Source organism: Passer montanus, unplaced genomic scaffold (assembly GCF_014805655.1).
Source record: "Passer montanus isolate IOZ18808 unplaced genomic scaffold, ASM1480565v1 scaffold133, whole genome shotgun sequence".
NCBI classification, from domain to species: domain Eukaryota; kingdom Metazoa; phylum Chordata; class Aves; order Passeriformes; family Passeridae; genus Passer; species Passer montanus.
In genome coordinates this window covers 436,470-462,737 of record NW_024360166.1, presented here as the reverse complement: position 1 = coordinate 462,737, position 26,268 = coordinate 436,470, and the positions used below count along the sequence as shown (strand labels likewise).

At 48.8% G+C, this 26,268-nt stretch overlaps 1 protein-coding gene across 1 annotated transcript in view; it reads right to left on the bottom strand.

Moving 5' to 3' along the window:
• Nucleotides 1-7,623: 7,623 nt before the first annotated feature.
• FGF18 (fibroblast growth factor 18) overlaps nt 7,624-26,268 on the bottom strand; it is a 70,645-nt gene continuing 52,000 nt past the window's right edge. The window contains exons 4-5 of the mRNA XM_039699467.1: nt 23,133-23,239; nt 7,624-7,930 (exon numbers count right to left, since the gene is read on the bottom strand). Coding sequence (XP_039555401.1) covers nt 7,664-7,930; nt 23,133-23,239 — 374 coding nt within the window. The 3' untranslated portion in view covers nt 7,624-7,663. The remainder of the gene's footprint in view (nt 7,931-23,132; nt 23,240-26,268) is intronic.

The following is a 26,268-nucleotide window of genomic DNA, read 5'->3' as shown; positions in this document are numbered from 1 at the left end:
GAGTTGGGTCTCAGATCCCTGGTTTCAGGTTGCTTCTAGAGAGCCTCCCCATTGCACACCTTGCTCCAGAGCCTCCCCATTGCATACCTTTCTCTGGAGCCTTCTCACTGCCCACCTTGCCCCATGGGGATCAGCCCTCCCCACTGCACTGTCCTGCCATGGGCAGGCACCCCATGCAGGCTCTCCTGCGCTGCTATGGTCCCCAGAGCCTGTCCCCAGCCCAAAGGCCTCCCCTCTCTGTCCCTGCAAGAGATAGCTTGCAAGTCAAGCCCAGGAATCTGGTTTGTTAGCTCTTGGCAATGCCACCCCCTCAAATATCATGGCATGCAGGCATCTATGAAAACCAGAGGCCTGGGACATGTGTTTTTGTTTGTTTGCATGTGCCAACATTTCCAAAGGCTCAGAAATGTGTGCCTGTGAAAGCTGCATGTGTGTTATTCATTTAGGATTATTTTCAGTCCTTATAATAGGAGGCTCATTTTATCCTTTTAAAAGCTCTTGAGCAGAGATGATCACAGCCCAAAAGCCTGCCATGGCTGTGAACAACATCTAAGCTCCATATAGCTGTCTCTCCTTGGAAAATGGTCCCACCAAGGAGTGGGAAGGTTTTCACTTTGTGCTCGTGTCAGATACACACATAAAGAGGCAGCTCATTTCTCTAGACTCCTTTGTAAACCCCAGCCAAGATTTTTACATTCTGATTCATGCAAATCCGATCATCTGATCAAAGTAACATGCTACCTCCCAGGAACTCAGGCCCTGCTGGCTGGGCCATGGCCCATCCCTTGCACACCAATGCCTTCCCTCTGGCTCCTGACCGCTCCCTCCGGCCTCACACACAAATCCCTCTGGCCGGCAGCAGCTCCAGGACTGTGCCGTGGTCTCCTCCCCACTGGCCATGGTCACGTCCCAGCTGGCCATGGTGGGCTCTGCTCCCGTCCAACTCCAAACCAGCCACCACAGGGGCTGCTGACTCTGCACAGCCTCACAACACACTGGGACAGCCTTTCCCTGCACCCTCGCTGCTCCACCCATGCAAGAGTTTCTGGTGGCACCTCTCCTGGGTAGTCAGAGGGGTGTACCCCAAAATGGGCACATGTGTATGAATCCCCAAGCTGCAAAGTTTTGGGGTGAAATTTCTCAATTATAAATTTCTCCAATGATTGCCATAGCTCATTGCATTCACTCGGGACAAAAGCAGGTTCAGAATTTCCTCTTCAGCAGAGAAAAAACTGGCCCTTCCAAGACTGGGATTGCACAAGCCACTGAAAATACATTCCAAGACCTCAGCTGGGAAGGGGAACATCAGCATCACCTGCAGTGCTTCCCCCAGCTGGGCCACACTGTCCTGCATCCAGGACATCCCTCAAAACATACCGCGAACCTCAGGATGCCTGCGCTGCTTAACGCAGGAGGAAACTCCCATCAGAGGCTTTGGTGCGGTTACGTCTTCTGTTATTCCTGGCCACTGCGGTTGTTTTTTTCAAAACAAAGGCAGTGTTTTCTATCCTTTAGGCCTGAGCAGACCAATTCATCTCTCTTTAGATGGGTTTGATGTGGCTTGGGAAACTCAACCAGTTGTTTTCCAAATGCAGCATAACTCAGTTATGCTTCCTGTGGCTCAGCCACGGGTCCTCCAGCCTGGCAGCCACTGGGATGTGCAGACAGTTACCCTTTAGTCTGCTCCAAGGCTGGGAATCAGCCCTTGCCCAGGCAGGTGTCAGCCACCTTCACGCTGCACTGGTTGGACTAAACTTTCCATAATTTTCTGAGTAGAAACGAGTCCCACCCACAACAAACAGTCAGGGACTGGTGACTACCAGCCCAGAGCTCACAGCTTGGCTTGTCTGTGTCAGGAACCACTAAATTCACATGTTTTGATGGCCACGGAGCCCCCAGTATGTGTCAGACCTTGCTGAGAGATGGGGACCCTGGAGGATGCTCACACTGTAGATCTCCTTGGGTTGGCACCTTAACATAGGCACTTAAAATGCCACTGGAGAAAGAAAACAGCATTCTGAGCTTTGGTCCCATCAGCCAGGACTCAGCCTCTTATAAAAAGAGGGGCAGAAGGAGAGCAGCAGGAATGGGTGGGACAGGGAGAAGGTCTGGACTCTGCACTCATCTGTGGGCTCCAGAAAAGGTTCCATCCAGGGCCTCAGTGAGTGGAGAGAGGCAACATTTGCTAAAGCAACAGAAAACTGTCAAAGGATTGAAGGTTCAGTGGGGGGCTCAAGTCAGTTTCAACAGATAGGCAGGGGAGAATATTTTACTCATCACATAATTATTTTTTACCTTCAAAACTTCTATTTCTCTTTTTTTCCCCTATAAAATCACATGTATTTAGAAAAATTAAATAAATCCTTAATAAGAGTGAATTAGATGTCTCTGGTAAACCCAAATCACTCCATTCAGAACTTTGTCTCACTTAAAAAGAAAAAAAGGAAAAATTTCAGTTTGACCTGGTTTTTCCTCCCTAATTTTTCAGCTCACACTGTTGGAAATAACAGTCTACACAGGTTACATCATTTGTGAGGAATCTCCTCTCATCTGTCTCCAAATGAATAACAACAAACATTTAAAAATAATTGAAGTTTTATATATATCCCTTGGCCATTCAGGTGGTATGGCTGGCACGAGACATAGGCACTTTAAACAGCTGTTGTGAATCTTAAGTATAAACTTCCACCCTTTGGCACAGCACCAGGAAATTCTGCATAGGAATATACCTGCTCTACCTCACAGCAGACACAACCCACAGTGTTTAATACCTTGAGAGCGGACAGAAGAGAAAAGCTGTTTTCCCGGGGGACACCCCTGCTTTGTGTGACCCTTTTCCCTCTGTTGGATGAGCATGACTGAGCAGGGCTTGGGGGAATGTACAGACCCACACACACAGAGAGCTCCTCTTCCTCCTGCATCAGCAGATACTTGTGTTGTAGAGTAATCCAGTGGCCTAAAAAAGCCCAACCACCACCACACACACACACATACATTTTCACCTCTTCCAACCTTATTTCTCAAAGGTAGGCATGGTAACACAGCATGCTCTGGGAGCCAAAGTAACCCATGTTTTTGCTACCCAACCTGCCCCACTAGAGCTGACTCCAACTGCTCAGTCAGATCTTCCTTGGGGGACAAATTCTTCTAAACAACACAAAGACCATTTTCTCCAGCTGAAGTTCTAAAATCATGGCTGAACTCCCATTCCACTGCTTTTGTGAAAGTACAGAGACACCAAATTGAGCAATTGTGTATCAGGGAAAGCTGATGCACATCACCAGGCACATGGTGCAGAACACCACCCCTATGGCTACATGTGTGCCTGTCAAGCCTTGCTCCCAGAGCTGGTCTAGGCTGGTGGTTTGCCTAAGCCAGACCTAACTTCCACCTTGCCATGTTTCCATGACCAGGTGAATAAGCTGCTGCAAAGACTGAGGCAGTGCAGCAGGCAGGGGTGGGCTGAGCTCAGGCCTCACAGTGCTTTTAGAGTCCTCCCCAAGCTCTGCCCCACTCCAACATCCACTCACAGACACACAGGGCTCACAGGCATGAGGGCATCCAGCCTGTTTAGACTGTGGCCTTAACTCCAGAAGCCAGGGACAGAGAAATTGGGTCTTCTTGTCACTTACCTATGAGGGCAGCACCCCTTCCCAAAACTTCATTATTTTTGACCTGACTGCTTCCTTCTCCCCTTGTCCCACCTCTTGACACTGATTGGAGGATGGATCAGCCATGCTCCCAGAAGCTGTTATAATTACAGCTGCAGAGATATCACCCATGCTGATGTGTAAGAAATGCAGCTGAAGGGATCAGTTCCCATCACAGGCAGGCTACACCTGGGCAGGTGCAGAAGGGCAGGGCTAAATCTGCAAACATGCTCCTGGAAGAAGCTGCCCCACTGCTTCACGTCTGTGAAAAGTTCATCCAAACTGTCCGTGTGACCCAGCACCAGGGGGTGATCCGGAGCTAGACTGCAAGGACAGCACAGGGAAACAAACACGCATTTCCCATGCCTGTGCCCCCAAGAGATTGTGTCCAAAAGCCAGCTGCTGGCCAAGAGGGGCGGATCAGGCTCTGTTGGACATTCCAGGTCAGAGCCTGCCATGGCACTTGCATTTGCATCAACAAGGCAGACACAGAACAACTCCGCTGCTAAGCAGGAAAGACCACACCAACTTTGGGGCTCCAGCTGCAGGGAATGTGAACTCAGTTACCCACTGACAGCTGTGGCACAGGGTAGGAAGACCAAGGCAGCTTTGCAGGCGGCTGGAAGGCACCTTGCACTCTTTGTCCTCTTGGCCAGTGGTAAGCCACAGGCAGGGCACACCACACCATGGTGGGTTGTGGGGTGAAGGGTTTGCCCTGCCTGGACTAGGCACTGGGTCTAGCTGAGCTGTGACCACTGACCCTTCACCCTCAGAGGGACAGCACGGGAGATCCACCACCCAGAAGGTCTCATCAAACAGCTCTGGTTTGTGCAACATGATCAAAAAACTCCATTGGACCCATAAAGTTTCCCTCCTGGGCTCAGTGGCTCCTGTACTTGACAAAGCCAGCCTGGCGTTATCAACCCATGCCTCTCTCTGATCTTGGCTATCAAAGCAGGGTGACCTATCCAGCAGTGTTTCTGAGGCAGTGTCTCCAATATCCTTTTATTAATGCCAGTTAAGCAGAGTACTGGTTAAAGTGTGCCCGCTCAGAGCTCCATGCACATTAATGCCATTACAGAGTGTTACATCCCTTACTCTTGATGAGAATCCCAGAATAGCAATTAACAATCTTCAATTATAAAGTAAATCAAATGCAAAGCCTCTATGGGAAATCTCAGATCATATTCAGGGTGACTGAAGATTTTCTGAAAGGACAAAATGAGGTTAAACACCACAGACAAGCTACTTCTCTGCTCTGGATGTCAGAGAGGAGCCTGTCCAGCAGGGCTGCTGACAACCACCTCTAACCAGCTCCTGGCCTGACCCCCGAGCACAGCCCAGGCAAGAGTACCATGTGCCCCATGCACAGGGCTGTCCCTCACTGGGCACAGGATGGATTTCCCCTATTTCTGTTCAGTCCTTGAATGTCTCCTACCCAGAGCACCCTTCTCTCCAACCTAAAGATCCTCTGAAGGGGACATGGTGAGAATTCTTCTCACCTTTGCCCCTGCTTTTGTTAATAAAGCCTGAAAGCAGATGTTCAAATACAAACACTTAATGTGCACCATCAGCCAGCAAATCCCTCCAGCATCACCTAATCCAGGTGAGCATCAATCTCCTCACCACACTGCCTTTCCACAGCCTGGGGAACCTGTCCCACTGCTGTCCAGGAAATATTCCTGTAAACCGATGACATGAGAGAAGAGGCCCCAGTTGCATACCAGTTGTATGGCCCCTCACTCCTATGTGCCAATTTCCCACTGTGGGAAAGGGAGCAGATCCTCCTTGGTTGCTCCCAGCCACAGTCTGGAAGAGGTCTCTTTTGCCCACACTGCTGTAGCCTTTACTGCCCTATCCCTTTGAATTTCTCCAGTGGCAAACAAACTCTGTCGTTTTAACAGTGAAACCATCAGGGCCATGGCAATATTTCAAGGAGAAGAAAGGCACCCATAAAACCTTTCTCACTCTGGAAATCAGCTGCATGTCTCCTCTTGGAGGTACTAACACAGCAAATCTCCAGTTGCTCCCAATTCTCCACCCCAGCACTCCTCTGAACTTTCCCCAAATCCTTCCCACATGAATCAATCTGAAAACAAAGCTGGCAAAGCCTTCCAGCCCTCACCAATCAATTCCATCCTTGGGTCCTGCTCCTGTGCTTGTCTGCAGGTGCCCCAGGAGAGCAGCTCCCAGTAATCCCCTGGGACAGGGGCTGTTGAGTGACCTCCCGTGCTTAGCTGGCGTGAGGCATCACCTGTACAGCTGCCTAGCTCCTCCTGGAGCAGCGTGGAGTGACCCTGCTTAGCACTGCTCATTTTTCTCCAGGCTTGCAAGGTTTGGAGATGGTTCAGATAAGCATCCTCAAGCTTGCATGCTTATCTGCCCCATCTCCCAAACAGCTTTGATCTGCAGGATTTGGCTGCAGCTCTCAAAGTTATCTTGGGAAAGCTTGTTCTGGGGAGAGTAATTCTCCTGATTAACAAGAAAATCTTTCTTAGTGGCTTTGAGCATTTCCAGCCCTGGCTGTACCCAGGGAGTGTAGCCATGTCTGCAGACAGAGAGAAGGAAAAGCCAAGCAAGCTTCTCCTTAAAACTCCACTTGGGCTCCATCACCACTCAGTTAAAATCTGAGGCCAGATATTTTACCTTGCTTCTTTTCCCCACTTTCTGTTTGTGGGGCACTTTACATCCCCCATATGCTGTGCAGAATTCCTGGGAGGAAAGCTGGCTGGACTGACCAGGGAAACAACTTCCTGGATGAGCTGGGTGAACCATGCAGGACAAGGGAGAGGGGTTTGTCTGGCTGGGGGCAAGTTTTAAAAGGCACAATTTTGAATTAAATAGCTGAAAGCAAGAGCCCCTCTAAAAGCTCTAACAAAGGAAACACAAGCCACACGTAAGTATGTGTTAATGCAGTCAGATACTCATTTTCCAGTTTACTTTCTGCTTGGCCACAGCTTTAGGAAATATTCCTTGGACTGCAAGGTATCAAATGTGCTGTTCTTGAAAACGCTGGCGTGGATTCCCTCACACTCAGTCCACCATCACCCCACTGAGACTCTTCCTTGTGGCAACAACCAGGAAGGAAGAAGAAGATGGTATTAAGGAACAGGAGGAACTACAGAATCAGCAATGAAGTTTATAGTGGGGAAACTGCCCCGAACATTTCCTGCTGGCCTCGCATAAAGGATAAATATGCATTTAAAAACCACTACTCAGGGAGGAGAAAGAAGTGTGAACAGCAAAAATATGTACATGTGTTTTAAATAATTTTTTTTAATTGTTGAGGCAGTAATACTTGGTTCATGGAACTGCAATATACAGAGAGGTGAAATAAATAGCTTATATATATATAATATATATAATATAGCTGGTTTTAAAATATTCCCTTATCATTGGTGTACTAGGTCATCTTGTAGTCACTTGAATGTAGTTAGCAGCATTCTCCAGAAGTGAGCGGGATGCAGGATCACGGAGCCGTGACTCCCTATGTCGTCAGGAGGGTTACAGAGGATCGGTGCGCCGGGAGCTCCACGGGCCTCGTCCCTGCAGCTCCCACCGCCTGTCCTGGCCGGTGGGCAGCAGGCAATAAATAGACTACTGCCAACCGGCACTTGGCGGGGCAGGGTCTCAGTAACTTTGGGAAAGAACTTTGGTTTTCTTTGGTTTTATTTATTTATTTTTAATCTTTTTTTTTCCCCTCTGGGGATATGCTTGAGAAGTTGTCCTTTCCAAAAAAAGCAAAAGAAGCACCTGTGTGTCATCAACAACAAGAAGTCAATTTAAATAGAGCAGTTAATTTCATTTTTCAAGTCACAATAAATCCCGAACAGCTTTCCCCAGCATTTGCCATCTAGTCTTTTATTAATTTTTTTTATTTTTATTTTTTTTAAACACAATGTACAAAAATAGAGCTTCTTCCTTATTTTTAATGTAAAAATATTCCTCTGGTGCAGTTTTTTTTTTTTTTTTCTTTTTGTGGTTTCTTATTGTGACACTATTTTTGTCTGGTTTTAGCTGGGGTTGGTGGGTCGTATTCTCTTAGTCCTCTTGGTGACTGTTGTGTACTTGAAAGGTTTCTGTATCTCCATTTGCCCCTTTGGGTATCTCTTCATAAAGTGTACATCTTGCTGGTTTTCCCGGGTCTTGGGCCCTTTCCGTGGCCTCCCTTTTTTGGTGAATCCAACATACCAGCCTGAATATTTTGCAGACATCAGTGCTGTGTAGTTGTTTTCTAGGACTTTTTCAATGAAGACACACTCCTTACTGGTGCCATCCGGCTGAAAAAGGAAAAAAAAAAAGGAAAGAAAAAATAAATAATCCAAATGCAAGCTCAGTGACCAAAACCCAATTTGGCATAAATAAAATCATCACATCTGGACCTCTTTTGGTTCAAACATTCTTAATAAGAGCCATAACAAGCACCAGCTAAAATCAAACTTTTTTTTTTTTTTAAAGCATGAAAGCGTGAGGTCATAATTTCTTTTTTTTAAATGCTCTTATCCAAGGGGAGAAAAATTTTCAAAGACAACAGTTAAGTTTATCCAGTCCAGTGCCTTCAACTGCAAGCAAAGCAAGACATCCAGCTTTGCTTTTTTCCCTTAGGGAGAGAGGACAAATTGAATTTGTGCCAGGGAAACATCATGCTTAGTCAGAAAAAACCAAACCCCAGAATCTTACATGGCCCAAACAACAGCATTTCCCCTTCTTCCCCTCACTCCTGATGTTTTCTGAAATACCTTATGGGCTTTCACCCACAACTACCCAAATCCCACTAAAATTATTACAAGTTTCAGTCTAAGCCTCCACAGCAATTTGAAAACTCTCCTCCATGTGATCCCAGGGCAACCCCAGGCAGATGGACCACACATGGTGCCCCAGAGGTGCTGGAGCCACTGGGGTCCCCGGCACCACTCCTGTCCCAGGGACCGTGGAGAGCCCTGACGCCAAACTGGGCTCAGCTCAGCCTGGAGATCCTACCAGACCCAGAACTGGGCTTTGAACATGGCAGAACAAGGGTCTCTGCATTCAGGACTCTCACACAGGACAGGCAGCACTCGAGGGAGTGACAGCATCACACAACTGAATCTTTAAGTCCTTGAGCACAAAGGAAATTCTTCTCACGCATAACCTTCTGCCAGAAAACATTTTGCCCTTTAACTGCTGAGTTACTGGTGCTGTACCTAGAATGTCACATGTCATGTGCACCTGCACTTTGATCTATGCATCAGAAGATATTCAGGAGTAGATACAGAATAAGTAGATATAAACCATTGCACAGGACTTCATTTAAAGCTCAGCAAAGTCAAAGGAAGGATTTCCATCATAGTCTAATTCAGCTTCCCACTAATATCAAATTAGTTTTTTGGAAGTGCAGGCCTACATATACTACTATGAAACCCTGCCCACCCAAACTAAACACTGTCAGACCCTCTCAGTCTTTACCCATCATATCCTGGGGGGGCAGAGAAGCCACAGCAGCATGAGCTGCTCAGCCTCAGCCCCAGCCCTGCTTAGAGGCTCCTCTGGGCATGAGGCTGAGGTGAGGAGCCAAATCCTGCATGGTCACCATCTCTTTCCCAAGGACAGCTCAGCCTGTCCTTCCAGGGCAGCCATCCTGAAATATGCTGCACAATCCCTGTGGAGTTTGCTGCAGTTTGTGGGAAGGACAGGCGATCACAGAAAGGGAGGAAACCCCTCCGAGCCATGCTGCACAGGCTTCCCTGCACCCCGGAGCCCCAAACACCCACAAGAGGTGAGCCATCAGGCACCATGACCCGGGCTGGAGGCAGCAACAGAGGAAAGCCAGGATGGCTGGTCATCACCAGCCCCCAGGCCAGCCATTCCTCCTGGCCTCCATGCCTTTAGCAGAGCTTTGGTTCCATCTGTGTGACAGAAAGTGATGCTTGCCCTGAAGTCAGCACTGCATCCTCCTGCCTCAAGGCTTTCAGCACCAGGGAAGGTCTCATTATGAGGGCGAATTCTGGCAACTTTTCCAACAGTTCTGCTAATCCAGGGCCTGCGCAGGGGCTCTGCCTTAGGACCAGCAGTCTCCATTCAGGATAGGCACAAAGGTCCTCATTTTACCATCCACAATTGGAAGCTCACAAATGCTTTAATGAACAGCAGAACTGGGCAAAGCTCAGTGGTTCCAGTTCCTGGGGGTGTCATTCTCCAAGTCCTGGGTTTGATCAAAGCCACATGAGTGGCAAAGGGGGAAATCAGTCAACACCACAGGGTTCCACCAGATTTCAATGGGAAGCCATAAAACCAGCTCCAGGTTTCTCAGAGCCCAGCCCACTACAAACCCTTTCCCAGTGAGTGGAGAATTTTTAAACAATACCATGGCTGGGATTCAAATCCACCCAAACCCAGGTGCCTGTGAACCGACCGGATCCATACTGCAGGTAATTGGAAGGGTTGTTCCCCCCATGCTCGTGGGAAGGGACTGGATTTGAGCCCTGACCTTGTTGCTAGGAGAATTAAGGGTTTTTCATACAATTTGGGAGGGTTCCGCTTGTACTGCAATGTCAGTTTTTCACGGAAAATGAAGACTGGAATGAAAAGAAAATGTGTAGGAGGGGGGAACTTATTCTATTAATAACAAAAAAAGTATTTACTTATACCTTCAAATTTGCCGACAGAGCCTAAGACGGAGACAGGAGGTGGAGGAATAACAAGGTGCAACTTCAGGCCAACCTCAGGGCTAATTTGAAGTAAACAAGGTGCATGAGATAAAATAACTTCGTTCTGGAAGAGGAAGAGCTAAATGGTTTGATAACATGAAATTACAGCAGCATTTACAAGTACCTAGAGATAAATCAGGATAAGGACCTCACTTCCCCAAACAGAACATTCCTGTATGTGCTAAGACACGTCACAGACACACAAATGATTTTCAAATACTGACAAGATAATTTTACAGTTTCTTTTATGATCCCCAACAGGATAAATCATTCACAGAAGTTACCTACACCATGGAGAGCTGTACCCACAGCAATCTATTAGGACAAAAATCAATTTGTGAGGGTTTTCGGTAATTTTTAAGCATCAGGTGCCCAACATTTAAAATTTAATCAGTTCCCTACTTAAGCCATAGCAAATCACTCGTTGGGTCTGTCAGACATCTCCTCACTCCTCCAAAGAGAGGGGGGTGAAAGAGAAAAGGGAGACACCTTTTGCCAAGCATCACTCCCTGCTCCAGTCACAGGCTCACCCTTCCCCAGGAGCTCCTGGTGCAACTGACCCAGGGCTGCACCCTCCATCACCAATGCCAGCTGGGAGCTGCTGCCAAGCCACATTTCATACACACTGGGCTGGCAGGGATGTGCCTTGCAGAGCACTCACCCTCCAAAACAGGAGCTTTGTGTTTTCAGCTCTTTCTTGACAACAAATTCTTGAAAGCCTCAAAGCTGCACAGGGGCTGTCTAACCCAGTGTAATGGCCTGGCCACAGGACAGAGGAAGTCCCACACGCAGCCCCACATCCCTGTCCCCTCCACAGCAGGAATGAGTGCTTCCTGTGCCCCTCATGTGCCCCACTGGCTGCTCCTGCCTTTTGGCCTCACCATCCCACTGGCAGCAGCTCCAGCCACGCTCCCTGCTCAGAGCAGAACACAGCAGAGACACAAGCCTGCTCCTGCAAAGGCTCTCTGCAAGTCAACTGTTGGTGTTGGCCCAGGGGCTGCTGCCTGTCCATGCAAAAAGGCTGTGCCACCTGGCAGGTCAGTTCTTGGCAAAGAAATCATTCAGAGCGTGTTTTTGTTTAAACACAACCCAAGAACTTCGGGAAGATGTGGCATCTGTTAGCCAAATTTCTGATAAATGCCTTATAAAATGCCTCATCTAAATGCCACCGTCCGGGGAAAGCTCTGGGGCGTGGCCCAGGTCTGCGCAGAGAGCGGAAAGCCCAGCCCGAGCAGCACCAGGGCTGGCTCCAGCAGAGCATCTCTGGACAAGGGCAGGGGAGCAGCCTCGCTCCGGCAGCGGGTCAGTGCGCAGCGCCAGGCAAGGACCTGGGTGGTGCCAGAGTTTTTGCAGAGCAAGGTTAGAGCAGCAGCACCCCGGGCTCACCCTGCAGTGAGGGCTTTGAGAGCTTCTGCACCGTCAGCCGGCTCCACCCCGCGCAGCTGAGCGCGGCAGAGCCCAGCGGCCGCGCCGAGCCGGGGCTCTCCGAGGAGCAGCCCCGGATTGTTTGTGCAGAGCATTTGGTGAGGGGCTCTCCAGTCTTAAACGTGAAACATGTTGAACTGACACTAAAGCAGAATTAAGTGCCAAAGCATTTGCTGCTTCTACAATTACACTCCGGAGCGCTTTGGTGCTCCTGCTCTCCTTTTTATGACCCAACTTGGTCTTATTGTAGTTTGGCTTTCTCGTTTTAAGTTCTCCAAATGGAAAGGATCAAAGAGCTCTTTGTTGCCGTAGCAGGAGCGCTGCTCGGAGCGAGGCATTCCTGCCACCAACAGCTCGCAGCTCAGGGGCATTCGCGGCCGCTCCGTGCCCCCAGCCCGAGCCAAAGCACCGGCAGGTGCAGCGGCCGCCTCCGCCCCCGCCGATGCCGCGCCGAGCCACCTGAACAGCTCTTCGTGGCACACGGAGGCCAGGCCAGGTTTTTTCATTTATGCTTCATAAATCTGGCGCAGTGGGCACCGGGAAATCCGAACTTCCCTCGGCTTTCACAGCGACAATGAGCTCACGTCAGCAGCTCGGGTAACACCGAGGAGCGGGGAGAGAAGCTTCCAGGACGGAAAAGCTTCTGTTTGCAAAGATCGGGGCACAAATGAAGCTGTTGTTAGCTAAGCTTAGGTTAAAACACTTCCCCTCCTCAAGCGCTGCTGCAATTAGGAGCTGCCTGGGTAAGCGACTGGTGATGTGCTGCAAATAACAAAAAACCGCGACCGCCACCAAACACGTCCGTGACAACCCAGGAATGCCGGCCTGGCACAGGGCACAGCGAGTCTCAGCACTCCAAGTGAGAGGGGGCTGAGTCTCCAGTTTAATTATCACATTTTTGCCAGCTCAGCCTCCAGGCTCGAAGTCAAACTGTGGTGACACCAGCCTCCCGTACAATGGAGAGCATCTCCCTCTGCGAGGGAAGCAAGCCCCCGCCTCCCAAAAATCCTGGAGTAGGGAAAGCTACCACTCAAGCAAAAGGTTTCCAAGAGGTGCACACACCCAGGCTTTTACAAGGAAAACTGCTGAAAACGGACCGTTCCTGCACCCATCCTTCTCTCCCCCTCCACAGACAGATAGACAGAGGGGGTTCCCAAGCTCTGGCACCCCACCGTGCTGGTTTTCATGCCACCCCCAGGTGTGAGGCACACCTACTGAGCTCAGCAATAATTTCAAAGGGCTGCTGAAATTCCCTCGGACACTGACACCGTTAGATTCACCCACTGCATTACACAGAAGAAATCCCGCCCTGTGTCTTCTAAATTTCACAGCAGTGATAGCAGGGCAGGCTTGGGTTTCCAGGAGCAGCACGGCTCAGCAGTCCCCATGAGCTGCTCCTGAAGGATGCCCAGCTGAGGGCCCAGGGCTGGTGTCCCAAACACCACTGATAACCCCTGGCAGCCCCAGCGCTCTTCCCACAGCAGTGCCCAGAGACGTGAGGCTTTCAGGAAATTCCTTCTCTGCAGTTTTGCACAAGCTCAGCTCAAAGCCAGAGAGCCAATGCTCGGAGCCTCCTCTAGACTCACTCCACATGGCTTGGAAAATCCCAGGTGGAAGGAGGCAATACAGCAGCTGTGCTACTGTCACAGCTTTTAGCACTGCCCCTCTCCCCCTTGACACACACCCACACACTTTCTAAAGGCAGGTCAGAAAACACAATGGGGAGGTGAGCCAGAGCCCACAGTTCTGGGGTGGCAGAATCTCCTCAGTTACAGCAGTGAGCCTGAGTGCTCAGCCATCCCCTGCACTTTATGGGCATTATCGGGACAGATCCATCAGCAGCATCCTGATGCTCAGCATCTTGGATTTATGACAAGGCATCCTGACCACAGAGACACCTCTTGACCCAAATGCACATTCCTGCTCCTAGAGCAGGCTGTAAATCAGGGAAGCTACATCCATAACTGCCAAGAGTCACTCAGCCTCATGCGCGTTTCCTCCAGCTCTCTGCCCTCTGAACCTGCACAATCCTCTGAGGAAAATACTTAAGAGTCATGATGGGCAGTTCAATAAAAGTGTCTGCCAGCACAGCGGAGAGGTTAATTATGTATACAGGACATCTAAGTGCATTCATGAGGCAGGGAAGTAACACAAAACCACGCGGAGAAGATGCTCTGTGGAGGGCACATCTCCCTCCAGAGGCCCTGTTCCAAAGCAGCCCTGCCCACGTTTGCCCCTAGCTGCCCCCATGTGCTGGGAACACCCCACCCTTCCCGAAAACAGGCAAAAAAGGGCATGGTCCTGTATGTGTTTGTCAGGACATCCAGGCTTGGCAGAGCCCTGTGCCTGTCTCTGCCAGACACAAGCTGCAGGAACCAAGGAAGGAAGAGAACAGTTTAAAATTTTTCTTTCCCTCCACCTTCCATTCCAAAATTCCCCTTTTCTAACTAAATTCCCCTTTTCCAAGTTCAGTAATCCTCATATTGCCCTGGGAGAGCTCTCTGTCACAGGATAAACAGGAGGACACAGATGAAAGGAGTCTTTGTAGGTTGGACCAGGCAAAGCTGGGGTTACACCAGGACAGGCCTCCTCACCTGCTCCTTCCATCACTGCCATGGCTCCTGCCAGCACTGCAGCAGGGTGGCCACAGCCCAAATTAGGGCAAACCTGGAAAGATGCACATTTGCTTGACAGACATTCCTAACTGCATCTCCGAGAGCTGCATGTACTTAATGAGGAGAAATATTAACTGCTTTTTATATGAACTTTATTAAACCAAGAGAAAATTTAGGAAACTTAAGTCAAAACTGCAGGTTCCCTGGAGCAGGAAGCGGTTGCTCTTCAGCAGGTCTGAATCCCCAGGCAGATTTCAGATGTGATATCTGAGCAGATCTCTGGCATCTCCCATTATTTGCACCCACCAGGTCCAGTTACATAGAAGCTGGGAGAGGCTGCACATGGTAAGGGATGGGAAGGTGTTTTTACCCCTCTGTACAAAGCACAACCTGCTGCTCAAGGGCCCTGCTGGGCTTTGCTAGGAGCTCTTTTCCAGCACTCACTTCCAGCCTCCACAGGCCAGTCTGAACTTTCTATAAAAGTCATCTAAGAGCAGCAGCATATTTAATGTAGGCTTCAATCCAATATATAATTGTAGCAAGGTGGGGGTCACTCTTCCCCCTGGGAACGTGACAGGACAAGAGGACAGACTCAGGCTTGGGGGAGATTCAGGCTGGACATCAGGGGGCATTTGTTAAACATGGGAAGCGGCTGCCCATGGAGGTAGAGTCCCCAACCCTGGAGGTGTCCCAGCAATGGCTGGAGGTGGCACTCAGTGCTCTAGGCTGGGGACAAGGTGGGCATCGAGCACAGCTTGGATTCAGTGGTCTCGAGTGATTTTCCAGCCTCAGTGATTCTGTGATACAGAGAGTTGTGCCACTACAGGAAATGTTTTCTTAAAAATTTGTTTAAAACACCAGGTGTAGATGATGAGTGGAACAAGATAACAAGACTAGAACAGCTGCTGACCTCATAGCAAGTTCTGTATTTGTCCCACATTTATTCACATTAAACAAACATGCACACTTACTGTAAGTTATCATTTCAAACAAATGCAATCTCATCCAGCCAAGATTCCAGTAGTGACACCACTTTCCCTGGGGCAAGCTTAAATGGTGGGAATTTAGAACCAGAAAGGTCATTGTTTGTATGCAGGATGGCATTAGTTCTCTTCACGTCAAGTTATATTACTAAGAAAAGAGAGAAATCCATCATCAAATCAAGTGCCATCGATTTAAAATTATCATCCAGATTTGTTCCAGCTTGTGAATGACCAACTTCCATCTCTATGCAAAAAATGCAAGGCATGAGACTTGTCCTCCCTCGGGAAAACTTTGTATCTTTGGGTACCCAAAAGACAAGGAAAGAGAACCTCAAGAACAAAAATGTATTTAAGCAGGATCTACTTATGTTGGACCTTAAATATAGTTCTGTAACTGCCGTATCAAATAGACTCTATTTTGCTACTGTTAGAGCACAGGTTTTATTCTCCACTGTAAAAACAGCCTCTGTTTTCTCCCCTCCTCTCCAAAACCAAGCTGCAAGACAAGGAGAAACAGTCCTTGAGGAGCAGGTGTCCCCTGAACGTGATCTCAGCTGCACCCATTTGACAGAGACAAGGCTGCACTGCTTCATTCCTTCTTGCAGTTAAATACATCAGTGTATTTGCTAAGTAGCGCTTAAGAGATGCTCAAGACCAACAAAAAATTGCACTTAGGAGATGAGATGCTGTGAGGAAAGCAATTAAATCCAACTTGATAACTGTCAGCACAAGATGCATTCAGCAGCACACCCTCTCCACCCAGACAAGACAAGGCATGACCAGAGCTCAGGGATCCCCATCAGTAATTTTAATTAACATTAAACCTTAGTGAACTGAAATAGTCCAACAGGACACACAGCTGCAGCCACCACAAAACACGGGACAGGAGGTCAGCAGCTTTATGGTGACACTTGCTTCCTGAACACAGCAAGGATTAAATTAAATTATCACACAGCTTTCAAGAAGATGGTTTTCTTCCCTGGAAGGGGATAGACATCTTCCAGCCATGGGATAAGGAAATGATTCAGAGGTCAAACTTACAAGCTTGGTCTGCAAGTGAACCTTGACTTTGCAAAGCTTAGTCAGAGAGAAAACTGGGGCTTCTTAGAAATATCCAAAGGAAACATGACATTTACTAAAGAGGAATCACAATAAACCTGTAAATGTGTTACACAGCTCTTTGGTGCCCTGACACAGCCAGGACATACAATGCTCACATCCCCAGCAGAGTACCTGTGAGTCCTTATCATAAAAATAATACCATGAAGAATATTTATTTTTTAAAATAAAAGGACCATTTGCTTTATTTCAGAGCAAACACTTGAAGAATTATGGCTGTGCTGAGAAACTTAACTGGAGATGTTCACATATAGATAAAAGGTGATTTTCATATATTTTGGTGCCCAAAACTGCCCCAGCACTGGAGATGAGGCTGCCCCAGCCCAGAGCAGAACTGGACAATCCCTCCCTTGCCCCTGATGTCCCCAGGACAGGGATGTCCCTCCTGGCCCCAGGGCACTGCTGACTCATGTTCAACTGGCCATGGACCAGGATCCCCAGGTCTCTTCTTGCAGCTCCTCTCCAGCTTCTCAATGATGTTTGGGGTCTGAGAATGGAGGAGGGTGGTTTAGCTTCCACTTCCACTTTTAATTTCATGAGAATCTCAGCTTCTAAATTTTCAGAAAAATAATTCATTTTTTTTTCCCACAGGTTGCAGGAAAAAAGCCTGATCAGGTAAATGCAGAGGATTCTGATGACCCAACCACAATAAAAGTGGTATTGTCATCTCATTGTTTTTAAGACATTTGCAGTCCTGCAGGCTCTGATTCCAGATTTTTGGACACTTGAGACGGTTCTGGATCAGGTCTCCCTGTCCAAAGTATGGCAATGTCCAAAGTTGGTTGGCTTCAGGGTCCAGTGCATGTGTTTATTTAGATGACTTAAACTAAAAAAACCTCACAGGAGAGCGAAGACCCAGACTGCAGTTCCAAATGAGATCTGAGCGAGATCCAGCAAAAGCCATGTCAAGTTTTGCTTTTGCATGGGATGCCAAGTTGTAATGGTTTATGGCTGAGCATGTCACAGAGAGATCCACAAAACATGTGCTATTAAACCCGACACCCCACCAATCCTGCTCATGTTTATGTTGCAAATTCAGCATTCAAAATTGTTAGGTTTTATAAGCCACTTTCAAGCAACCCGAATACTGTGCAACTCCTGGAAAACTCTGGATAAGCATCAAACTCTAGTGAAACTTAGAATTCTGCCCAAATCCAAGATGCAGTTAGGTGTGGTTTTAAATATACAAGCTGAGGAGGGCAAACACCTCATGGTACTGCACCAAACTGCAACACTGGGGTGCCCCTGCCCTCTCCACACACCTCCTGCACCTTTGCAGCTGCCGGGACGACCCTGGCATGGCAGGCACCAGGAGCACTGGCACCCAAATGTCACACAGGACTGGGGCATGCGGAGGGCACCAGGCTCAGGGCTCATCCTGGAGTGTCCTTACCTCAGCCCCCAGCCCTGCGGTGAGGAACTGGTTCTCCACCAGCAGCTTTTCAAAGACAGCTTTTCAAGAAAGCTTAACCTCACTCTCAGCCAAAGCCAACTGATGAAAACCTGCTCCAGGTACAGCAAAAAGGCTTTGGAGGATCCCCTGGTGTCTCCCACCTAGGTGAGTCTCCTTCCCTACAAAGGGAGGCTCCTGCTGAAGCCTCCACAGCTCCTTCTCCCATGGGGCCAGAGGAGTTTCAGAGGCCAAGAGCACATTTGCAGGCCACGGTGGGAACCTTCAGCCTTTGATGCTGTCAGAGTTTTTTTAGCCAACTTTCCTGACTAAACACACATGCATCAAGAAAACCCCTATTTTAAAGCTGTGATGTAAACAACCCCAAATTATTACTATCCCCTAAAGGCTACTGCTGGCAGGCATCAGTGATAAAGCTCTGCCAGAGCAGTCTGGCATCTAGCAACAATTTGTTTGTTGTCCTGCAAAAATACAGAGAGCCTTGCCATATGGTATTAGCAACTTTCTGGTAACATTAAGAAATATACTGGCTGGGAAAGCAGTTATTACACCAGCAAAAATGCTGTGTCTGAGAGGCAGGTCTCTGCTGTGAGTGGCACCAGCACAGTGGTGCTGGTCAGGGCTGGGAGAGGCACTGGTGGCCAGCACAGCTGTGCCACCTCCTGTCCCCTGTAGCAATGACATGGCCCTGGCACAGCCAGGCTTTGGCTGGCACAGCTTTTGTTCAGGAGCTGGGCTGTGCCTGGGGACCAAAACTCAACGCTGCTGGCTAGGAGTGCTGGGAGGGCACCAGTGCTGCAGACGTGGTGTCAGGGGACATGTCCCCAGGAGGCACCCAAATTATCTGTCACTTGTCTGAAGCTCTGCCTCAGCCACCCAGCTGCCCACAGCTTCCTACCTTTCACCAAACAGCTTTCCCCCTCTGCTCACATTCAGCTCAGAAAATGGAGGAATAAAATCAAACTCATTAAAATGCTTTTACAAAAATAATGCCACTATATGCCCCCAATACTACCATGATTTTGAGAGTATATGGACACCAGATCACTGAGGATCTTTGAAAGAAGGTGGGAGTGTGAAGTACCCTCCCCATGGATACCGGCTGCAGCCTGAACACCAGCACCGACCAGACTGCCTCATCCCACAGGGGGATGTCAGGGAACTTCCCTGGAGACAGTGCTGGGGATCAGGAGATGCTCTGCTCTGCTCTCCATGCAGCAGCCACCGACCCTGGCTGTGCCCAAAAGAAAGGCAGGTTCTGGCCATCCTTTGATGGTTCAGGCTTCACACAGACCCCTGACTGCAAATGCTCTCCTGCCAGAGAATGGGACTGGGCAGGGAAAGGCAATCTCTGCAGCATCCTGCACTTCTAGGGAGCTGATGTGCTGTAAGGATAGGCTCAGCAAGAGCAGCTGGAGCCCAGCTCAGGTAAGAGCCACCTGCTCGGCCCAGGCTGCTCCTCGCTCTGGCAGGCTTCAGTGGCTTACCCTTGCCAGCCTTCAGCAAACACAAATGGCCTCATCTCAATGCACGAGATAGGAGAAACTGAGGCAGAGAGAGAAACCACAGAAGGACTCCCCAGGAGAGCCAGTTAGAAGATCAGGAGCTCCTCCAAAGACACCATCAGCTCCTCTTTGCCTCTAGCACTGAATTACTGCCAATATTCAGTTGTTGTGCTCTAGATGACTTGTCACAAGTGGACAAGTCACATCGTGCCTCTCCTTGGAAGAAGAACTGCACCTTTGAATCCTCTTCCCCGCGTGTTTGTAAGAAGACTGAGATAAATAAAGAGGTTCAATAATTTTTTTAAAAAGACAAAAAAGTTTCTCAGAAAAGCAGCTGGCATTCTTGTTCTGAATTTTGATATTTTCATCTCTCTCCTTGTAGTGTGATTCCACCATAAAGCCTGGAGTAGAGGGGGCTCTAGGAAGAACTTATTGCAGCCTTTCAGTATTTAAAAAAAGTTAAAGAAAGGTGGGGACAAACCTTTTAGCAGGACCTGTTGCAATAGAACAGGGAGTAATGGCTTTAACTAAAAGAAGATAAATTTATACCAGATATAAGGAAGAAACTCTTTACTTTGAGGCACTGGCACGGATTGCCCAGAGCAGCTGTGGCTGCCCCTGGATCCCTGGTAGTGTCCCAGGCCAGGCTGGACATTGGGCCTTGGAGAAGCCTGGGACAGTGGAAGGTGTCCCTGCCCAAGGCAGGGGATGGAATGGGATGAGCTTTAAGGTCCCTTCCCACACCAAAAAATTCTGTGATTTTATAATAAATTTCAGTGGTCCACAGAAAACCTCAGGAAGACCAGAAAACTCAGGACCTACAATTTTTATTGTAGCTCCAAAAACCCATGGTCAAAGAAATAGATGGGTGGAAGTAAAAAGAAATAAAATTAAATGTTTCTTGGGCCTTCTTCAAAACAACATCAAGAATCTACAAAAAACACACCCCAGTTTGTTTTCCCCAGGTGCTGCTCACCTGTAACAGAGAAGTCACTGCTGTACACCACATCTCCTGTCTCGTTTTCCAAAGCATCACAGAGTGCCAGTGACGGCAGCAGCTGCTGTTATAACAGAGTCAGGAGCCTGCCCAAAACAGCTCCGAGCCCTTTGGTCACTGCTGCCTGTGAACACACACAGCACACCTGACAGAGGCAAAACCCACGAGGTTTGGGGCTCCTTAGCAGGCTCCATCAGAGGGCTCTGCTGGGAAACTCTGGTGGAGGTACAATCATCAGAAATAAGGACACAAAGGCTGCTCTTCTTACCCCCGGGGGGTTAATCTGCTTCCCTGCTACACAGCCAGCTCCAAGGTGAGAAAAGCCCTGGCCACCTCTGGAGCTCTTATGTTCATCACCAGTTCCAGCTGAGAACAACAACCTGCTCCTGACCGTGGCACTCTTTTTAGGTGATTATGGGACACAAAAGGGGCTAAATTCAAAGCAGGTTTTCAACTGGGGAGGATCCAAAACTGCTGAGTGAGTGAGGAGGAGAGCAAAGCCAGATGGCATGTGCTGGGCTGGTTGGGGATTCTGCAATGCAAGGCAATAGGAAATGAGCAGAGGAAAGGCCCGGGTTGGTCCCATGGCTCCTCTCCTGCCAAATGAACATAGCAGGACAACCATGGAACAATCACTTCGTGGGCTTCATTCCCCTCCACCCCCAGACTGAACTTAAATATTTGTATAAGCTCAGGCGTAACTTTTATCTCATGTTTTCCTTGGGGTTTACTGGCTGTTTAGAGCATTCAAGCTAAAAAGCATTCCCTCAAACTCTTGCCACAAAGAGAGCTGAAACTATGACACTAATTAAAACCACACTCTCTGGTATCAAGAAGACATGCTATTGTTTTCTTTTGTTGCTCGTGAGGAGCTGCTGATGTGGGCAACAGGTCTGGAACGTTTTCCTGCCCAGCGCTGTGTTCCATCTGTCCCAGGCTGGCTGCTTTGGGAACTTGTCACAGGCTGGGGTGGAGGGCAGCAGTATTTACAAGAACAGACTTATTTATTCTTTGCAACAAAACATTTGCCAGCTTAACACCATGAAAGGCACATCGGGGGAAAAAGAAATGTTCACGCTGCCTGAAAGGTGACAAGGAAACAACTGTCCTGCCTCAGTGCCCAGTGGGCCAAATCAAGGGATGAGCTTTAAATACACACTCCATACAAATATATGGTATGTTTGGAAAAACTGATGCTGGCTTTGCCAGGATGTTCCTGGACACTGCATTCAGAACAGGAAAGGCTGTGGGCTGCCCTGTGCCACTGCTGACCCACCTGGGGTAAGGTCTGCTAAAGAAAAAAGATTTTTCTAAGATTTTGTGCTCAATTTACCCTACCTGAGTGCTTCTAAGGTCTCCATGACTGGTATCAGCACCTCATAAACATTAACAACATTATCCTTGCAACATTTCTGGGGAAAATGCTCAGATGTGGGGAAAATGCTATGATCACATTTAAAGGATGGAAAATTAAGGCACAGAAAAATCTAAGGTAGGTTTGTGTCCAATGCAACCTTCAAAAGCATCCAACATGGTTTAAAACCAGTTAAAATAATTTCCCTGTCCAAGACCAAACAGTGGGGTCCCATGCAGGGTGGTAACACAAGTGCAGGAAGCAAAAACAATTGGCTGCTTTGCCCCAGCCCTCCCAGAATGCTGATTTCCATTTCTCCCTGATTTTAAGCAGTACCCTGGATGCCTTCTGCCTCGACAGGTAGCTCCAAAGCAGGTCAGGCACAGGGCCCTGGCTAGCAGCAAATAACCTGGGGTTAGCCTCCACAGAGCATCTGATCCCCAAAGAAGCCCAAGCGGAAGAGGGAGGGATCCTCCAGGAAAGGCAGTGTCCCACAGGTGTCGTTCCTGGGGCCACAACAGTAAATAGTTTTTCATCAGAGCCATTTGCTTTCTGGTTTCTGTTTGGGAGCATGGCTTTCACTGCCTTGACTAAAAACAAAATTCTGCTTCCCTTTTTCAAGGCCACAAAGATGTTAGATTTGAACTCCTGGTGGTGCAAAGTGAGAGCAGCAGAGGTTTGAAGGCTGGAATATTCTGTTTGACATTTATTTTTTGGTGGCACTTCAGCTTTGCACAAGCCTCTGCCTGGTTAGCAAGCATCCAGCTTTTCCAGCAATAAAGAAGGTCTGTGTGAATTACAAAAACACTACTTCAGCACACAAGTTGGGCTGAAGGGGTGAACACGCTGTAATTTGTTGCACCCTTCCATTGGGGAGGCATCCCCCAATGTTCATATTCTGGCCCTGGCTGTGCCATGGCAGTCCCTGGCTCCTGGATGGCAGGAAGGAGCTTTCTGCTGCCCAGCACGACCCACAGCACAGTGCTCTGCTTGCCCTTCTACTCTGAATTCTTCCCAAAAGGAGTTCTGGGGGAAATTAATATTTGAATGTCCCCCCTAAGAAAGATCAGGTGAGGAAGGTGCTGTGGAGGTGGCCATGGCACTGGGATGCTGAGGTGACATCTCATAAGAGGCAGGACCCCGTGCACACCTGCAGCAGCACTGGAGAGCCCCGTGAGGCTGCAGGGCTCGTTTGACAGCCTGGGGGGGCTCAAAAGAGCACTCAGGAGAGCCCCTGGGAGAGCACGAGCTGCCCTGCAAACTCCACATCCTCTGTCCTGCTCCTCATTGGAGGCTGACAGACGAGGCTCAAACACATCATTACAGCCTTGAGGAGGCTGCTCAAGGTAACACTCAGATTACAGATTAATTAATAGGAAACACTTACCTTCCCCACTAGCTTGCCTTTCCTGTTCATGCAAAGGTAGAAATCTGTCTCCTTCCCTTTGATCCGGACTTGACTTCCAAAAGTGTCTGTTTCCACTAGAAGCTGGGCTTGTAAAGGAAGAAGAAAAGAAAGCATTTACCAATGTGGTCCCATGAAGGACAGGGTGCAGAGCTCCCCGGGACACTGTCCCACTGCCCAGCTGAACCACACCATGTCCGAGTGCTCTGCAGAGGACAGCCCCAGGGACCACCAGGGGCTGAGCTCATGGCTCGATGCAGGCAGAGGACTGACACCTCTCCACTCACTCCCACACAGATACCCCGGATTTAAAGCTGGTTTACCACAGAATAACCAACACGTGTGGGCTCCATCTGTCACACCAACCCCACCAGCAGCAGCAACATTAGCTCAGTGTTAATAGAACCAGAGAATTGCTTATGTTGGAAAAAACCTCTGAGATCATCAAGTCAAACTGTTCCTCCAGCACTGTTGTGCCACCACTACACCCTGTCCCTAGGTGCCACATCTACATGACTTTTAAACACCCCTGGGGATGATGATGCCACCACTGCCCTGGGCAGCTTGTTCCAATGACAACGCTCTCCTTCACACTGCAGGAGGGTTCTTGGACGGTAAGAACATGGATTTTGTTCTGATGAAGATGAAAGATTAACATGACGAGAAAGAAAATCTTTTCCCCACAGCCAGCAGCCCTCAAACACTGCACGGAAGTGGTTCAGCCACACACTCCTGTGCAAAACAATGCTGTGACCTCATGAAGGTCACCACAACAGCTAGCAGGGAGAAATTTGGCACTGCTTGTTCTGTCTCATGCACACCCACCCTGCACATGTCCTCCATGCCTTGTTGTACATCCAGGAGGTCACCAATTTTTTTCTGGCAGTCCAGGCCAAGGTCTCCAGCTCTAGCTGGGAGAAATGTGGCCAATCTCAGTGTCTTGCAGGGTATTGATGCCACAGCTGGTTTGCAGCAAGAGCCAGGGTAAAGAACAGATTTCTGCTGCATCTCCATAAACCTCCTGCTCTGCCACAGCTGTACCTGCAGAAGGGGCCAGGCTGCTACCCAGACAAGCAGCATGCCGTCATCGTCATCATCATCTCAAAAACCCAGACAGATCCAAATCCAGCCTTTTATTCCATCTCTAATCTAAACACAAATTCCAGTCATGCTCAAGATTTGGATTCCAGGAATTTCCCCAGAGAGGCACGAACGGGCAGACTGGACCTTTTGGTTCAGATCCATGTCCGACATGGAGGAGGAGAAAGGAGACATGGTTGAAACACAATGCAAGAATGTGTGAGTGTCAGCAAGTGCAGCTCCACGCTCCTGCTCTGGAAATACTCACGCCTGTGAGTGCTGAGCCCCACCATAGAAATACAGCTTTTGCCAAACTCTGGAGAATGTTTGATCTGTGCTGCAAAAAAAGTCACATTCTTTTTGGCATTCATATTTCAAACTTTAAAGCCCTCTAAGAGCAAATATGTTCATTGTAAGAATTAACCATGGGGATAGAAATAGGAGTTTGTTTCATTTAAACACATTAATATTTTTCCCACTTGTAAAGTCAGCTTTTGGCTTCTGCAGCAGTGCAAATATCTCAAACCTTTAACTCACAAGGGCCCTAAACAATTTTCCCCTCACAGCTCAGTCACATCTGTAAGTTCAGGGGTTTCCAGTTACTAGCTGCTTACATTTATTTAGATCTATTTGTTAAACCTGTTATCACAGGGGATATTTAAATTATAACTTCTTTCTGACAGCAAGTGGGATAATGTCTGTATTACAGCAGGATATTATTTGCAATCATGCACAGATACGGATATTTATGGAAGATTTTCAGAAACACCTCATGGGTTTAGGTACCTGTGATGGAGAGCAGCTGAAGCAACAACTGGATGCTGCCCACTTTGTCCCCTCACTGGCAAGGGCAGTATCCAACCTGTGACCACTTCTGTGAGAAGGGCCCTGAGCCAGAAATAACCCCTAAAGTGAGGATATCAAGGTGAGCCAGCCAGGAGGGGGTGATGGCACAGAGCCAAGGCCAGCTCCTCCAGGGCAGGCTGAGCAGCACAGCTGGAACCTGCTGAGTGCCCACTGCTCCAGGAAGGTCAGGGAGGCTGCTCAGGTGCAATGCAGCATTAACAGACAAGGCAACAGCAAAGGTGGGACTGTCTGCCCTTAAAGTGCTGACTCTGAAAGGGCTTCTGCTCACATGAGCAGAGGATGGAGGGGGAGCCTCAGAGCGGGGGACCAGAAGCCAGCACACGAGCGAAGGTTGTGGAGCCAGCAAAGCTGGGTCTAGGAGCCATGGCTGACACCCAGAGCACCAAGGAGCTGCCCACGGAGGTACAGTGGCCAAACCACCCAGCACGGGGGTCAGATGAGGGCTCCACACAGGCCAGAACAGGACAGCACAGCTCCCTCTGAGCTGTGAGGCATTCCCTGTCCACTCCAGCCTTAGAATAAAAAGCTGCTGAGAGTGACTCTGAAGATCAGATACAGGCTCTGGCCAGCCAAAGGAGCAGCCAAGACCAACAAAACCCTCCAGCATGAGAGCCGTGGTCCCACGGGACAGCCAGCAGCTCCCTTCCCTGTGACACAGCTCCCTGTAGCAGCCCGTGCTCAGATGGACAAACACGGGGCACACCGGCTTGTGTTCCCCACCCCCTCACTCTGCAGCTAGTATGACTAATATCCAAGCTGATTTTAATTTGAAAAATATCACCTTAAAAAGATGCCGGTTCCCTGCTGTGAAAATGAAAACCATCTGGATGGAGTGATTTCAAATAATTAATCTAGGACTCCTTTGGCACCGCTACTAATTAAAATATGATACCTTCCTCCCCCTTTTAAAATAAAAAATTTAACTAAAGTTTAAAGATCTAATAAAATAATGTCATAATTTAGAACGAGATGGAAGTCACCTTTCCTGCGGACTGCAGAGGTTATGGCAGCCTGAGATCCCTCCCAGGCAAGTGCCACAGCACAACCTGAGCAACAGAGAGTAAGCAGGCACTCAATGAAACATTTGTGCTGGCAAACACAGCAGCATCCATCCCATGGCCCCGACAGACAGCCCAAACCCCCAGGGACCATCCTGCACCCCGTGCCAAGG